Source organism: Balearica regulorum, chromosome 14 (genome assembly GCF_011004875.1).
Source record: "Balearica regulorum gibbericeps isolate bBalReg1 chromosome 14, bBalReg1.pri, whole genome shotgun sequence".
In the NCBI taxonomy this organism is placed as follows: domain Eukaryota; kingdom Metazoa; phylum Chordata; class Aves; order Gruiformes; family Gruidae; genus Balearica; species Balearica regulorum.
Genome location: NC_046197.1, coordinates 5,660,530 through 5,676,681, shown reverse-complemented (window position 1 = coordinate 5,676,681; position 16,152 = coordinate 5,660,530). Strand labels below are relative to the sequence as shown.

The 16,152-nt window shown below is 35.9% G+C and overlaps 1 protein-coding gene across 8 annotated transcripts in view; it reads left to right on the top strand.

Annotated features, from left to right (window-relative positions):
- The window catches only part of TENM2 (teneurin transmembrane protein 2), a 619,020-nt gene that overhangs the window by 293,626 nt on the left and 309,242 nt on the right, over positions 1–16,152 (top strand). For 6 of the 8 annotated variants that reach the window (XM_075766471.1, XM_075766466.1, XM_075766464.1 and 3 more), the window contains one exon: positions 10,652–10,735. The exons of the other annotated variants lie outside the window; for them this stretch is intronic. In XM_075766471.1, coding sequence (XP_075622586.1) covers positions 10,652–10,735 — 84 coding nt within the window. The remainder of the gene's footprint in view (positions 1–10,651; positions 10,736–16,152) is intronic. 8 annotated transcript variants of the gene reach the window in all.

Genomic DNA, 16,152 nt, shown 5'->3' with positions numbered 1-16,152 from the left:
CTTTTTTTCTTGCTTCCTCTTTAATGAAGACTGAAACTTTCTTCATTCTGTTCCCTTTAAAGAAGAAGGATTTGATTTAGATTAACACTGGATCTACTTTTCAAACTCCCTCCTTCCTCCCACAACAGACCGTGTATAGGATCAAAGGACACTCATTTTGATCAACTAAAAATATTTGAAGATAAGCTGTCTGTGTACTGTCTTACGCTTTTGGCATTTCCGTGATAATAACCGAGGCAGGGGAGTCAGATTTATACTTTTTTCCCAGTCATGATTTGTCATTATAAATGGAACATTCTTTTAGGTAATATAGTCAATAACACAATTAACACTAAAAGGCAAGTTTGGCATAATCCCAGTTTTAGCCTTTATAAAATATCACTTACAACATTTATACAGAGTAAGATGCTGCGAAGTTCTTAATTGCCAGGATTTATAAGAAAGTACTTCAGCATGCGCTGATCTTTCACTGTATATACAAATAGCGACGTATGCTGTCATTTTGCGTGCGTGTGTGTAACAGAGGCCAGAATTCCGTCTGGAATGTTTTGTGGGGAATTTGGCGATTCTGTGTAATAGCACTGTCTTCTGCTATGGTTTAGATGGCTTTTATCTATCCACTAGAGGCTATTTCAGGATAAATTGACAACCTGCACTGTATCTTTTTACTCAGTCACTTCTATGTGCAGAGTGCCAGTAGTATTTTCAGAATAGCACTTATGATAAGGAAAAAGTGGGCACAAATGGGCTGCTGAGAATTTATGGGTACTCCTAGTCCTGTTGATCAGGAACCTTGCCAACACAGTGACTCAACTGCCTGTTTAGTGAACAGGTAGAGCCTTTTCTAGCCAGAGTATTTCTCCTCCTCAGAGATAAAAATAAGAGTTGGTGACTTAAGGATAGAATGAACAGGAGCTAAGACAGCTTGTCATTGCTGAATCTTGTCCTGACAGCTGCCTTAGCAGAATGCATTTGATAAACTGTGATTGACAAAATACTTGAAAACTGCAGCTTAAAACTGACTTTGTGGAGCATGCAAAAGTAGACAGGATAAAGTAAGAACAGTCTTATGAGCACACAGAGCTGTCATCACGCACATAACTCTCTTTAAATTTGAAAAATAGAGAGCTGTAGGGAAACCTAGACTGTCCTAATATAATTATGAAAATCATTACCGTAATTGAGCCTTCATTTGAAGCTAGGTCATTATGCAATATTTTGTGCTGGTTTATTGTACAAAATCTAATGTTGTAGCTTAATCCCGTGGTAGAGAAAGGGCAAAACAAAAAACTTGGCTCAGTTGCTCTGAACTGTTGGAGCCTACATAAATTGTGAAGTTTTATGGTCCATTTTGGTACTAAAAAAATAAAATATTAAAATTGACAACAGTGGACTTCATTTTACTGACTTTACATTTCTGGCTTAGAACAATTAGAGGTTTCCACTTACTGCAAATTAAGCTCAGAATTCTCCAAAAGTGAAGCCTTTCTAATGCATCTTGTGCACGATTGGAGGCACTCAGAGGGCTTTTTTCTTAGGTGGGTTGTATTTTCTATTTAAAATCAATATAATCTCCTTAATTGTCTACATAAAATGTTATATGCCATTCCACAAGGTTACGGAAATGAATGACACCTCTTCTGTGTAAATACTGGGATGATTTTCAAAGTACTTTTGTATAAATTCAGTTGTAAAAATAAGATATGTGGAACGCTGCTAGTATTGCCAACTGCAGAATGCTGTGGCAGTAAGCAGAGAACACAGTAGTCTCCTTTCCTTTGTTGATTGTAGTCACTAGACTGCACTACCAGTTGACGCATTTGTCCCTGTTCCTTCTGGTTTACATTTGCATTTAAATTCCTGCAAAAAGATAAGATAAAGACATAAACAAATGATGCTTATTTGCTCTTCAATTGAGCTCCTATTAGAAGTATGACTTTAAGAGAGCGAGAACATTGGGAGAAAATGCCTAGGTATTCTCTACAAAGCATCATAGGTCCATTTAGTCTCCAGCAGACTTCAAAAGGACATATCCCTGAGGTTTTAATGAAAACATAAATCAACAGGGAATAACTAAAAATACACTTAAAATGAAAAGGAAACCAGGTCACTCGCCATGTGACTCAGTTACTTGTAGCTTAGAATATATTGCAGTGTTTTTCGCATCATAAATATCCACCTGGTACATGTAGAAAGTATTGTCTATTTACTCTCAAATGTTATCTCTTTTGCGTGACTGTGTCTGATGCTTTCCCTCTAACAGTGCACAACATGAACTTGTAATATGTTTATGTATGTCTGTCTTGTCCAGGCAATTCTTCTGGCTCTTCCATAAACTGCTTGGTTTGTGGAAGCTGGGCAGAGTCCTTAAGGCTAGACTCTATCTATGAGGAAACAGATGAGATAATCATACCATACCAAGGTGCTCATTTTCTGCATGCCAAGTGTTGCCCAGGGTAGTGAAGACAAAGACAGTGAAAAATTTCCTGAAGAATCTCATGATGCTGAGTGGGTGGGAGAGAAAACAGTAGGTGAAATTGATAGTTGATGAGGAAATATGACGGGCTCTGAATTGTCTATTGTTATTCAGGAAGGTTTTATGTTAGCACAGCAGTGGACAATCCTGTGAAGATGTCCCTGTGATATTACAATAATGCAGACAACCCCCTTCTTACAACAAACAAGAGGAACCAGTGGAAAGTTTATATAAAGAGCAAACCAGAAAATATCAGGTGCATTCTATAAAGGTGTGGGATGTCAATACCTTGAACAATATGTTGAATTCTCATTCTGTGAAGGAATGACGTAGTAAAACTGCAAAAGGTAAGAGCTAGTGAGATGGGTTACCCATAGTATGTCATAGTTTCCTTGTGAAGAGTGACTTTAATATCCTTTAGTGTAAAAAATAAAACAAACCAGTGGCTGGTGACATGATTGGAGCCTGCGTGGTGGTGAGTGACATGGAGAATGTGAATAAGGAGTGATTGTTCACTGCTTTTTCCCTGTGGGGGAACTATACAACATCAAATTAGCAAATGGCTGATCCAAGATGAACAAAAATCTAGTTCTTCATATAACATTCAGGGAAGGTGTTGGACTTCTTGTCCCTGAACTCTGTAAATACGAACAATTTAGACTGATTCAGACTGACCTAGAAATTACGGTTTAACTCAATGATCTTAAGGGTCTTTTCCAACCTAAATGATTCTGTGATTCTAATGGATGGAAGAAAAATCCAACCAGGGCTGTTGAATAAAAATTTTAGGAAGTCTGAGGAAAAAGTCCTGGAGCTTCAGAGGCTATTCTGAAGAATTATCTTTGTATGTTTACTCTAGTTTTATACTTTTCCTTAGGCTAGAGATGTGATAAAAGATCTTTAATGTGGCTTGCTACAGATTGTACTTGCATTCTTTGTCAAAGGGTACTGAGAATAAATTTGTTTCAAAGTTATAGGTGATCTCATTATAGAGGCTGAAGAGATAATTGGTAAAATTTGAGATTGAAATCTTGTCCTTTGTAATTTTTTTTTCCCCAACAAATAACACAGTAAGACAGTAAGTTTGTCTACTTGCCTTCCTGTGAATTGTGTGTCACTTCTTAGTTCTTCAAAATTGTTTACAGGCATAGATGACAAATTAGATTTTACCAACTAAATTACTTGAAAACTGTAATTTGATTTATTTTTTTTTTCACTAATAGAACTTGCTGTAGAAAGAGAAGAGACATCAGTAAGTAAAAGTAGGTCTAAAGGTGGTTGACGCTCATAAATTAATTAACTTGCCTTAATTTAAAACCAGTAATTCCTAACAGTGAAGAACATAACTGTATAATGAGAAAGTGAGATGCTGAAGTTACTGCTTTAAGAGCTTGTTTTGTTTTGTAAGGTAGTATTATTGCTGGAATATTGATCTCAATCACCAGCTCCCTAGGAACACAACTGTATATATTTATTTTAGGTTTTCTTTGTATTTTTAGAGACCACCTTAATTTTAAATGAGCAATATTGCTATGGAATATTCAGGTCATTGAAAAGAAATGTCAATAGGACTAACATGGTAGCACTTTGGTCCTTCTTGCCTTTTTTTGTCCATATGTCTTAGCTTTACAGTGTTCTTTCAACAGAAGAAATCATGTTTTGGTGGTTTGCTTGTTTGTTTGTTTTGGAGGAGGGGCAGGGTGACACAACACCCAACGTGTGGTTATAATAATTCAGTGCTATTAGAGTTGCATGCTTGTACTGGAAAAACCTGCTTTCCATTGTTTTAGGAGCCCTTAATGTTTATTTCACAGCTGTCATAGTGCTCTGTTCTGCTGACATTAGTTGATAAATCAAAACAAGTGCAGTCTTAGCAAGAGCAGCTAACTTTGGTTTATTCCCTTACAAAAGCAGCAGCAAAGTAATACATGGCAGATAATTTTTACTGTAGCATTTTGGTTGACTTTTTCTTCACACTTTCAAGCTGAAAAAGTACAGGATATCAATATGTATCCCACAATAAGGAGCAAAATTATTTGTAAGGAATTCTTTTTAGAATTCTTTAAATTCTTGTTAGCCTTCTCTCTATAGTTTCTATTTATACAGTTTTGTGTGCTGCCAAAAGCAACAAAGAACAGCAGTAGGTGCTTTAGTTGAAGTGTGGGTTGGTTGTAGTACAATCCATATAGTCCCCTCTAAATTTAAACTTTGTACCTGACCACTTTGGTTGTAAAACTTGGTTAATGTGAATTTTGTTACCATATTTACGTAAGGATACTGGTTTTAATTTTTTTATCTTTTTTGTTTGTTTATTTTTCAAATAGTTAGATTTGAAAAAGCATGACAGACTTTCACCAGCAACTGTTTAGTTTGTACTTCAGTAAATTAAATTCTCCCCATTAGCCTAATAGTTCAGATATTGTCCTTTCCAGGCATAAGTTCTTGATCTAAAAATGTGGTCATTGGAACAGAGGCTGAACTAATAACAAAGTGTTATTTCAGAGAAAGACTTGCATGGAAGAGGTATTAAAGGAAGAGAAGGACTTGAGGCTGAAGCTTTTCTTAGTTTTTAATAAATTATTCCCATGAGACTTGTGGCTTATGGTTTTATAAATTATGGAGATATTGATCTGTAGGTGAGTCGTGAGTCTTTGACCCATATGGGGATACTAACCCATTCCTAACAGCATGAGGTAATGGTTGTTAAATTGACCCTTTCTTTAAAAAGCAAAGCAAAAGATAACCAGAAGGAAACAGCACGAGGAAAAGAAAAAAAAAAAAAAAAAATGAAGTTTCAGTTAAGAGTTTTCTTCTGATGTGAGTCAATGACTGTGTTGATTTAAGGGGCAATTATGGATATTTTAGACATTAGGGCTTGACTGTTAAGGGGCATTTGAGAAGATTTGTCCAAATTACTGGTGATTTTGTGGCGTGATTTTAAAGTGGTATTGTGAAATTGCTTGAAATTCCTATGTAGACATATTTGTATGAACTTAAGAGGGCCTGTTTCTAATTCTTTTTGGAAATAAGACAAGTTGAAACCATTTAACTTGACTTAGATAAATCCACTTGAAATTTAGTTTCAGTTCACTTTAAGTTCATAAGTGTAGACAGACTTCTGCACAAAGAAACAGACAGGTCTATGCACTCTACTGAGTGCTGGTCTGAATTGTGCGTGTCCCTGTGATTCTTACGGTACTAGCACATCCTAATGTTTTTATTAGTCCATAGGAAATGAAAATACAAAATGAAGGTATTTGCCGTTTTAAGTCCTGTACTCTTGTCTCTAATGTAGCTAATTGCTTAGTTGATTCTGTATAAGAGACATGGGCAATGTGCTTGGAAAATCCAGCTCCTGGTGCAGTAGATCTGTTGCTGGTCGTGTTTGGTAATACTTAGGACGTTATAAATAGCAATGTGAATGAAAAATTCTTCTGACTCCCATTTTTTAACCTTACCTTTGGTAGACAGAGGAGAGGGAAAATGGTGGGTTTGCTATTGAGTTCACTGAATTATAATAGGCTTCTAAATGTACTTGAACTAGTAATAAAGCATTTTGCTTTGTAGTGTATGTCAATCTTGCATGAATATTTGCAGGTGTGTTAACATTTAAGTGTATACTTTCAAAAAACAAAATATGTGTTGTGGATGTTTCGTATTGGAAACTTCTGCTTGAGACCTGCTAGTATGCTATGCAGGTAAAGCTTTAAGTTTAATTGGCTTGGTGAACGTGCTTCGGAGGAGAGAAAAATTAAACAACTTTTACAAAAGATCAAACAAAACATTAGATATAAAATGTGCAATAGAACATAATAGAGTAAACCAGCAGATAGTAATTCTGTCAAGACAATATAGGAAAAGAGAAATTGTGTGGCCTTTATATTGCAGAACAGTCCATATTCCCATCCTTTAGTGCATGATTTTTGTTCTAATTTCTTCATAATCATTATTTGCCTGCAGAAATGGTATGCATGTAGGTTAAGAGCACCACATTTGTGTACAGCTATCCGGTATGCTTGATCCAAAACGTTAGTGGAGAATGTGATCAAAAAACAAAACCAAAAAAGGTTATTTGAGGAAAACACAGAGCTTTGACCTGCCAAGTACTGAGAGAGGGTTCTGTCAGTTGTTATGGTTTTTGTCCTATTCCTCAAAAACCTTAATGATCAGTAATAAACATTGAGCTAAAAGCAATGAAAATGTATTAAGGTACTAACAGAGGAGCAACTTCTGTTCATTGAAAAGGCTCAGTAGAGAGGAAATCAAAGACAACTGGGACAAGCCTCAGCTGTGTAGGTGTGACAGAAATGGAGCAAGTGTTCACTACTGGATTTTTGCATGAACGTTGGGAGGGAGGGGAAGCGGCTTGAGAAGTTAAGGGTATTTATTTGTCAGACCCTATTTAATGCTTCTGAAGTGCTAGTTTATAAAAATAAACCATCATCTTATTGTTTATTACCAGTAGAAATTGGGTTATGCCACTTCGATAAATAGAAGAGGGAAAATTTAGAACAGAGCTTAGGAGGATATTGAGGATCTGGTCATATTTAAAGTTCTACAGTTATTTTCTAGATGAGTGTTGACTGAGAACCATAAGGATTATGAAAAGAAAGAAGAAATAGGAGTGGTACTTGTTTCTGGATAGCTAACAGTTAGGAGTCATTGTTAGGCCAGCTCAAAAGAGGAACCATAAAATAAGAACAACACGGTATTTGGTGATCAGCCTCTTTGCTGTGAGAAAGCCGTGTCCCGTGGGCCCAAGGATGCTCTGCGGTGGGATCCTAATGGGCGTGGTGTCCAGGGCTGCCTCCTGGTTGCTGGTTACATGGCATAGCTATAGGGAGGGAATGAAAATGGGGAGAGTAATTCCAACCTTCCCTTGTCAGCCTTTCTCTCGGACAGCAGGAAGATGTCATGTAGGTCTTGTCAGAGTGCCAGGCCTCGTGGGAGACTGTTGGGGTGTGAGGGAAATTAGATGGATGTTAAAAAGTAATAGAATGCTGGAAGCAGAGTATCAGTTTCTGAAGAGGCTGCTGTGAGGAAAGAAGAAAATGAATTTGCTGAGTCCTGTGCAGAAGACAAGCAGCTGGTCTGAACATTGTACGCATCCCAGGAGAATGGTTTAGAAATTGAAGTATTTGTTTTCTCAATTTTCAAAAAGTGTTGCTAGTATTTATTTAAAATTAGCTGTATCAGCATTGATTTTTTTAACTTAAACTGGGCCTTGAGACAGCAAGCCAAAAACTGCTACTCGTTCATCTTTGAAAGTAACGTAGGGAAAGCAGGTTTCTTTCTCTCCATCAGTTACTGTAGGAGCAAATGGACCTGTGGACATTGGGGTGGTGTTTGTGTTTTAAAGGAATGTATAAGAGGAAAGCGTAGTGAATTCACACAGTTTTTGCTTTTTCCAGAGGTAAAGCGTGATGTCTGATAGGGACCAAAATTAACTTAATGATCTAATGATTTACTTACAAAAGATTTTTTTTCCCGATTTTTGGCAAGGCCAAAGATTGTAGGTCATAGACTATTCTTTCCTGTCTGATAATTGCAAAATCCATTATTATACCTTTGAGATGTTTTTTATAAAAGACTGTACTACATCTGAATAAAAGCCTAATAAGTAGATTAGTTAGAACAGTAGTCCTCATGAGGATGTTCGATTCTGAGTGTAGCTGCTAGAGATAACCCTAAATGCAATTAGGTTTAACTCCCTGTGAGTGTCAAAGGAAGGTAATACCCATGGAGACGTCCCTTCAGATGACACTATTTTAAAAGCATCTCAACATTTAAATTATTCTTTCCTTTGGGTGTTGGTAACAAACTTTTTTTTAAAATTGTTGGAGAACTAGAGCTTGGAAAATTTTAGCCATTAGTTTTAGATGTTTCACATCAATAAGAGGGATGGCTGAGCTTCCTTGGGGGAACAATTTGTTGTCCTCACTACCCTTTGTAATTCTAAGGATCAAATATCCCAAGGTGGCCACAGACACGTAAAAAGAGAAAATAGAAGATTGAGTAACATACACAAGCTTAAAGGGTAATAAAATGTCAGTGCGTAAGCTGGGGATGAATTAATTCTGTTTTTCCCTCTTGAAAGAGAAATGAAAGCAAAGCTTTTTTATTAAAACAAAAATGGTCAGTGAAGAGTTCAAAAATTTGCATGTTATAGGGTGTGATATAACAGAAACTGTAAAATCACGCACTACTAAAATTGCGTAATTTAATTGTAAGTACCACAGAAGAATTGCACTGTATTTAACAATTTGGTCTCACTTTCACATAAAAAAGCAAAAGCAAAAAAAAATCTCAGTGAAACAATTCCATGACTTCCTTTTTGATTATATTCCTGTGTATGCGTATGTTTACTTATATTTCATTTTTATTTTTAAATTATGAAAAATATGACAATAATGTCATCAACGTCTAGTATTATATTTTTTGACAAAATTGCTGGTAACACCAAAATGAAGAAACATGCAATGACTTTTTTTCTTAATCAAAATTTTTAGAATTGATAGTCATTGTGTTCCTCACTTGACATGTATTTGCTTCACCTGCATATTGTTCTTAGAATTATCTTTCAATGGAGCGTTCCTGAAAATCTCTTTATTTCCTTCCTTGCTTTTAAATCAAAAGTCTTTATTATCAAAATTAAATCTGAACTAATTGGACATGAACCAAAATACCTGAAAATAACTTAGTCATACCACATCAAACTTGAATTTCATGTGTGGCAAGGAGAAGTTTAGTAAACTCTATCTGGTTTTTGTTGTTTGTACCTTAAAATTACTTTTTACCCCCAAAGCCAGCAATGTAAACTCAGGAGCTGTCATTCTTTCACATTATTTCTGTTGCAGGCATTTTAAGTCCAACATATTTGCACTCCTAACAGCTAATTTGTTGTCTTACATCTGTAGCATGCAAAGCGGTTTATTTTCTGTTGGTTTAGGCAGCTGTTTTTATATCTTTAAGGGTCAATGCATTGCCTTTTTTCTTTGCATATAACAAATTACTGTGGTATACAGAACACATTTTCAGTGTTGATTCTAGTGAGTCTTGGGTGCAAGATTAAATTATCTTATAAAAATTACTGAGGGTTTGAACCTGAGATGTACCAAGTAAAATAATTTCCCAGTGAAGCCTTAAAGGCAGTGAGGAACAAGAATTGAAGTGACCGTACATCAGTTATTAGGCTTCTTGTCGTACTGGTTTGTGCAAGGAAATAAATAAAAATAGGTTTTATGTATCCTGTTTACTACATCTGAAAACTCTCCTCTTGTTATGCAATTCAATAATAGTTTTCAATTGATTTTGTGCTTTTCAAATGTAAGAGGAGTCCCTAATTAATTCATGTTTTCAAAATCCAGGTATATTTTAATTAGTTGTACAACCAAAAGAAAGCTGTTTTCTTTTTAGTCAAAGAGAAAGGCTATTCAAAGCTAAAGGATTATCTTTTGTATATATTAAAATCTGTCTTCCTAAAACTGGAGAGATTTTATGAGACCCAAAAAAAAAAAAAATTGCATCCTTGCAACAGTGGTGTTTGACTGGTTCATGCCTAGTTGAGAAGCAGCAGAATGAGCCTGGTGATGTTGATAATCAATGTAAAAGTTGTCACGCTGCTGCAATAAACATGTAAGAAGTGATTTATTATAGCTGAAAGTGTCCATTTTCCAAATGTATTTTAAGAATCTGCTTTTAGATAATAAAAACTATCTTTTAGAAGGATGTAATGATACCTACTTGACTATAGGTGTAATAAATAATACATTGAAAATAAAGCCAGTATGATCTTAAATACCTACTGTACAGCATGTGCGGAAACTCTCTTGGACTTAGGTTAAATTCTAATGCAGCTATTATTGCCAGATTTTTATGCACTCTGTCCTTTTTCATGGTTAGTGATACTGACAGTGGGTATGTATACCTCCTGCAAAGCAAGATTTCACCAGTACTACTGCTGCTCAGTATGCCTTTTTGTGTGTCCTTGATAACAAGATAAAAGAATTCTCAATCTCTAGATAATAATGAGCAACGTATTTTTTATTATTCAGAGATGCTTTGGGTGGGAGGAGGTGAAACATTCTATGGGCTGTGTTACACCAAAGGTGAATGGAATGGAAGAACAGGAGGAAAAGAACCATCTCTAAAATGTATTTGTTTTATTTCATTTAGATTTTCACACACACCTTTCTGAGAAATTGAAAGACAGACAGACAAGCTGGCAGCAGCTGGCTGAGACAAAGAACTCTCTAATACGTAAGGTTTCTATCTTGCTTAAACTGTATACCTTGTAAACTTAGAACCTAGTTTAGAATTTGTGGGATTTGCAATGATTAATCTAGTTCTGTTTATGTTTTGCTTATTATGTATTGTGGGATTTTTTGTTCGTTTGTTTTTTTCCTCCTGGGTGTTTATATTCTGTTGAATAAACCTGATCTCTCTTTATTAGTTATTTCTCCTTTATTCTTCTCAATCAATTTGATTTGATTGAACTAAGTAAGGGTGGGGTTTTCATTGGGAGTCTTCAATGGGTGGTGAAGGAGCGGCATTTTCCCTGCGCTGACATTGCTTCACGCGAGTGGGCACCCCACATGGAGAGAAAGAGAGCAGACATATGTAAGAGATGCCAGATCTGGGTACGTGCAGGCAATATGGTACCTATATCTAGCAGTATTTTCACAAAGGCAATGACATATGTTTTTATATATCCCATTGGTAAAAGCTTGCATGTGATACTTGTTGCTTCAGCGATTCTTAAATCTGACTTTCTAATGAAAGATTTAGTGATAGCTCTGTTCATCTTTAGTCTTGATTTGACCTTTTTTGATCTAAGAGTTTCAGATCTACACAGCCACACTTGGTGTGACGCTGAAGTTTTGTATCTTAGGGATTGTGCAAAACAATCACGGGGGTTTGTTTGGTTGTTTTGGGTTTTTTTAAGGAATTAACTCATTGATTATTTATTTTTTTTTTTCCCCCAAGTACCATTACTCCACATGCACACACCTCTTGTCTCCCTGAGAGCAAAACTCCTTTGGGAGGAGGAGGATGTTTGGAAAAAAGCTTGCAATGTGCTTTTAAGCAAAAGGGAAAATTAATATGCTGTAGTAATATAGATCCAAAGACATCTTAAGGAATTTTAGTACAAAGATACTGATTCAGTGACGTCTTCCTCTCCATGTTTCTAAAATTAAAAAAAAATGGGTTTCATTCATTAGAATTCATTAGGTACACTTATACTAACTATAGTATCAGTATGTACCCGTACTAATTTAGCAGGAGCCATTTTTTTATAAGGTCTTTTGTCCTCAACACTGCAATTTTGGTCTTGTATTTGACTGCCTAATGAGATGAAAGAAATATTTTTATATTTTATTCTTTTCTTCCATTGTATCCATGACCTAGTACATACATGGAACATACCTTTCCATTTGGGCTTCTCATTTAAACACTTAAGTAAATGCTTTGCTGAAGTAAAGCCCTAACCAGGAATAATGTTCTGCTTGCTTAATATTTAAATAAGACATAAAACAAGTTTTTCTTGTCATCCCCAATTTGATTTTCTGATGTACTACTTTCCATAAGTCTTTGATTGTTGGTATTAACTAATGAATGGCATTATGCTTTGAATCTCAAACAGTATCTCAGCAAATACTGGGACAGTTTCTTACATGAAACTCTGGAAAATGCTGAGCATCTGTGACCACTTCATAGTTAATGCAACCCGAGAATGCTCAGTGTATTTTCAAACTGGAGATAAGGACCGTGGGTTTTTTGTATTTCCATGCCTCTTGGAAGAGTGTGAGCAAGAGCATTTGGTAGAGCAATTAAATTTCCATAATGCTGGTATATAATACTAAAAATTGCCCAAGGTGGCATGTGTATGGTTGGTAATAAAGACAAAATTAATAAAGAATGGAAATGATCTTGCGTATACCTCTGCATTTCTGAAGCATTCGTGATTACTGATGTTGCAGAAGGGATTTTGGCACAGGTAAAATGAATGGGTTGTGCTATTTAGTCCATGCTAAATCACAAAGAATAACACCTGAGTGCATTTTCCAGGGTCACAGAAAGGTTTTGCCCTACAAATTGCATCTATCTGAACAATGTCTTTTCTTGTTTAAAGCTTTGAGGCTTTTCATGAAATGTTGTTTCTCTGTGGTTTAGTTCTTTTTTTTTGATAACCTGGTACCCTTCCCAGTTCAAAAAAAATTTATTTAGATATTGCTTTTAATTTTTGTTATTGTGTTTGTTCAGAGCTCGAGAAATTAAGAAAAACATGATAATGTATTAATAACTATATAGCAACTCAAAAATGTTTGACAGCTTCATTAATTCTCACCTCTGGCTTGTCAGTAACATGGATTTAAGAAAATAATTGAACTGAGACAAGCAATAGAAAAACTTAGTACTTTTTATGACTTTTATGAGTGTAATTACTTGGACATACTAAACTGATATGGCTAGTAAAATAGTTTGTGGCATGCTCTGACAGTGGTAAGAAAGGTGCAGTGAGCTTACAGATCCAGATGTGCTGACTGGCATTGATGTCAGCCAAGTGTATTATGTTAATAATTCAAGGGAATTGACCAAAACCAGGCTTTATCTCTGTTCCTTTTAAAAAGTGCCATAGGATTTTTTACATCTGGATGCTGCCAAAACCAGACAGATGGCCCTAACCTTGGTTTAAAGCCTCAGCTGGCTGAGAATGCATCCAAATTGTGTTGTGAAGCTTTCAGTGTGCGTGTTGTGTCAATGGAAGAGGACTCTTTGTATCACCATAAGTAGAGCCCTCAGGCTTTCATTTTAAAGGTACCCAGTTATCGAGGGTGCTCATTTAGTGGGTGGATTGCTTTGCTGTGTTCTAATGAAATGTTAGATTTCTTGATCTATTCAGCCTTTGCTTTGCTAAGGAGAAAGATGTTGCTGGTGCAGACCAAGAGGTAATGGGAAAAAAGAAGGTTAAGTGCTGAACATGGGGATTATAATGATCAGTGCTTCAGAAATACAGGCAGAAGGACTGTTGTCATATTCATGTTCAGGCTTTGGAAGGAAAATGGATAAAAGCCTCCTAAAGGAAAATATCTCCCCCACCTAGTATTTGGAGTAGACCTAAATCTCACATTTTCTGACTTCTCCTTTTCTGGGAGAAGTCTTAAGAGATTAAAAAAAAAACAAACCAAAAAGAAAAAACCACAACAAACCCAAACAGAACCAAAAACCACCAAAAAGCCCTCAAATCTCTCTCATACTAAGCATCCAGAAGTAAAACCAAAAACAAACAAACAAAACCACCCTGAGTTTCTTCTTATAGCTGTAAAATAATGTAGCAAAAGCTCAGAGATTTATCAAAACCATTAATTAGTGCTTTTAAAGCAGTGTAATGATGAGCAATATATAAAAGCAAAAAAAAAAATTAATAGCACTCAGCTTAGAGTATGGTTTGAATAGGACACTAACAGAGGCCTGCGCTTCTCAGTAAATAATGAAGATAAAAAGATCAGTTCATTGTGCAGTGTGTGCAAGCCAACCTGAACATGGAGTGCAATAAAGACTTAACAGGGAGGGGGAAAGGATTGAGTCAAGTAATTAAAAAACATATGGCAGTGCAGTAACAGTGGTTGTCTAGGTAGCCTTTTTTCTACCATTTGCTCTTTTTTTGGTTCACTTCGCAGCCATTGTAGTGCAGTTTAAGAATCTCTGCCGTTTGTTTCAACGTGATGATCTTGTGTGAACATACAAATCTGGACGTTGTAGTGGAGTCTGTTGTCTCTGAGTTCATGTGTAATCCTATCAATACCAACAGGACATGTGAATGGCTGGAGTTAATAAGCTATGTATTTGATATGTAGTTGCAGCAAGCATACAACTGGCTTAAAGCTCTATGGTAATGTGTGATGTGCAAGTAAGTTCTTAAGGTAATTTGGGGACATTATCAATTGAACTGCAATTTAATTAAGATGGGGATTATGCCTTTTCTGGGGGAACAAAATGGAATGGATTTTATCCTGTGCTTATGACTTTTAGATACAAAATGCAACTGGCTGTATGGGAATCTAGGAGGATGAGCTTTCTATGGCATGACATTTAAAATCATCAGTGAGAACGGTAGACTGATGTCCAGTAGTCTTCAGATATAACTAAGTTATTTTACTTAGTTGAAAACTGTATTTAAATACTGTGTATGGATACTGTGGATAGTGTTTATAATAATTTTGTTTAAATCGCAGTAGTGAGGAATTTAGTTCACTTTGCTGCTTTCAATGTGGGTTTGTCTTACTCTGGATTGTATGGGTTAACACTTCTGGGAGGTTTTTTGAGTTTCCATTTTAAAGAAAATTTTTTCAAAAATACATGAGCAAAACCTGATTTTTATCATGGCATTTTACCAGTGATTTCTTTAAGTAGCCAAATCCAGGTTGTACAATTGCTTTTCATGCAACATACTGTTGTGTTAAGAAACAATCAACCAGAAAATGTAAACCACATAGCCAAAAGTGTGTGATAAAATAATGAGAATTCTGAGGAGGAAATAAAACTCTCTTGCATATTGGGTCCTAGAAGAAAACAAGCTGACAGTTCTACCAGGTGCCTCTCCTTGGAACAGACTTAACATTTGTTACAGAATTTGTCTTGAAAACAGCGGTATTTGAACTAAAGAATTTGCAAATTTGCTTGAGAAACAAAACAGATTGTGTGTTGAAAGACTGAGCTGCTAGCAAAATACTCGATCATGTCAGATTTATACAAACCGATCTCCTCTGTATTGCACCATGTCCTAGAAAACTGGAAGCCATGAAAACAAGAGCTTATATTTTAAGGAGTTCTGTGACAGCTTATAAAAAATAGCTTTTCCACTTTCTACATGAAGCTTCTACCTTAAAGGAACTGATGAAATAGGTGGTAATTTTTAACACAAGCAGTGACAAAATAAACACCATCTGCTAGTGTTGACTTATTCCATAGTATTCTCATGCTGGGTGATTTTATTTCACTTTTTTTCAGAAATAGTTAATGACACATCTGCTGTGCAGTGGAGGTGCATTTTGGGTGATTAAATGTGGACATAAGTTTAGGGAAAACAATAATGAAACTTTTTCAGGAAACTGAAGGAAATATTGAAGTACTGAAAGCAGCTTAGAAAATATATAGCTATGTTGATGCCTTTTTTTTATTTTTATCCAATTTATTATTGGATCAAAAATGTTAAACATGTATTTACTCTTTCAAAATACCTGGTTATCATGGAAGACTTCTCATTTAGTCTTTCCTTTACCAAAGCAAAAATCTTTCCACAATGACATTCTTCGTCCTCTAAGGAAGCCTGGTTTTCTATCACGTCCATGAATCTGGGGCTGTGAAGACAGAGCAGGTTCAGGTGTTGTGCAGGATTAACGTCAAATCTGCTTACATGCAGAAAGTATTTGAGGAAGCATAATGTACAGTGTCATCATTGCAACGGCAGAACAAAATAATGACATTTATCTCAAGATCCAGTTGAATACTGTACAAAAAGAAAGTCCACATACGTGCAGAGTTGTTTACTTTTGTAGAGCATGTCTCTACCCTGTAAAGCTCTGGGAAGCTATCTTCCCTCCCAGGCAAGGCTGGAAGACAGTATGCAATCATCTGGTGTCCCTGGGTCATTCAGACAAAGATACAATTCACGG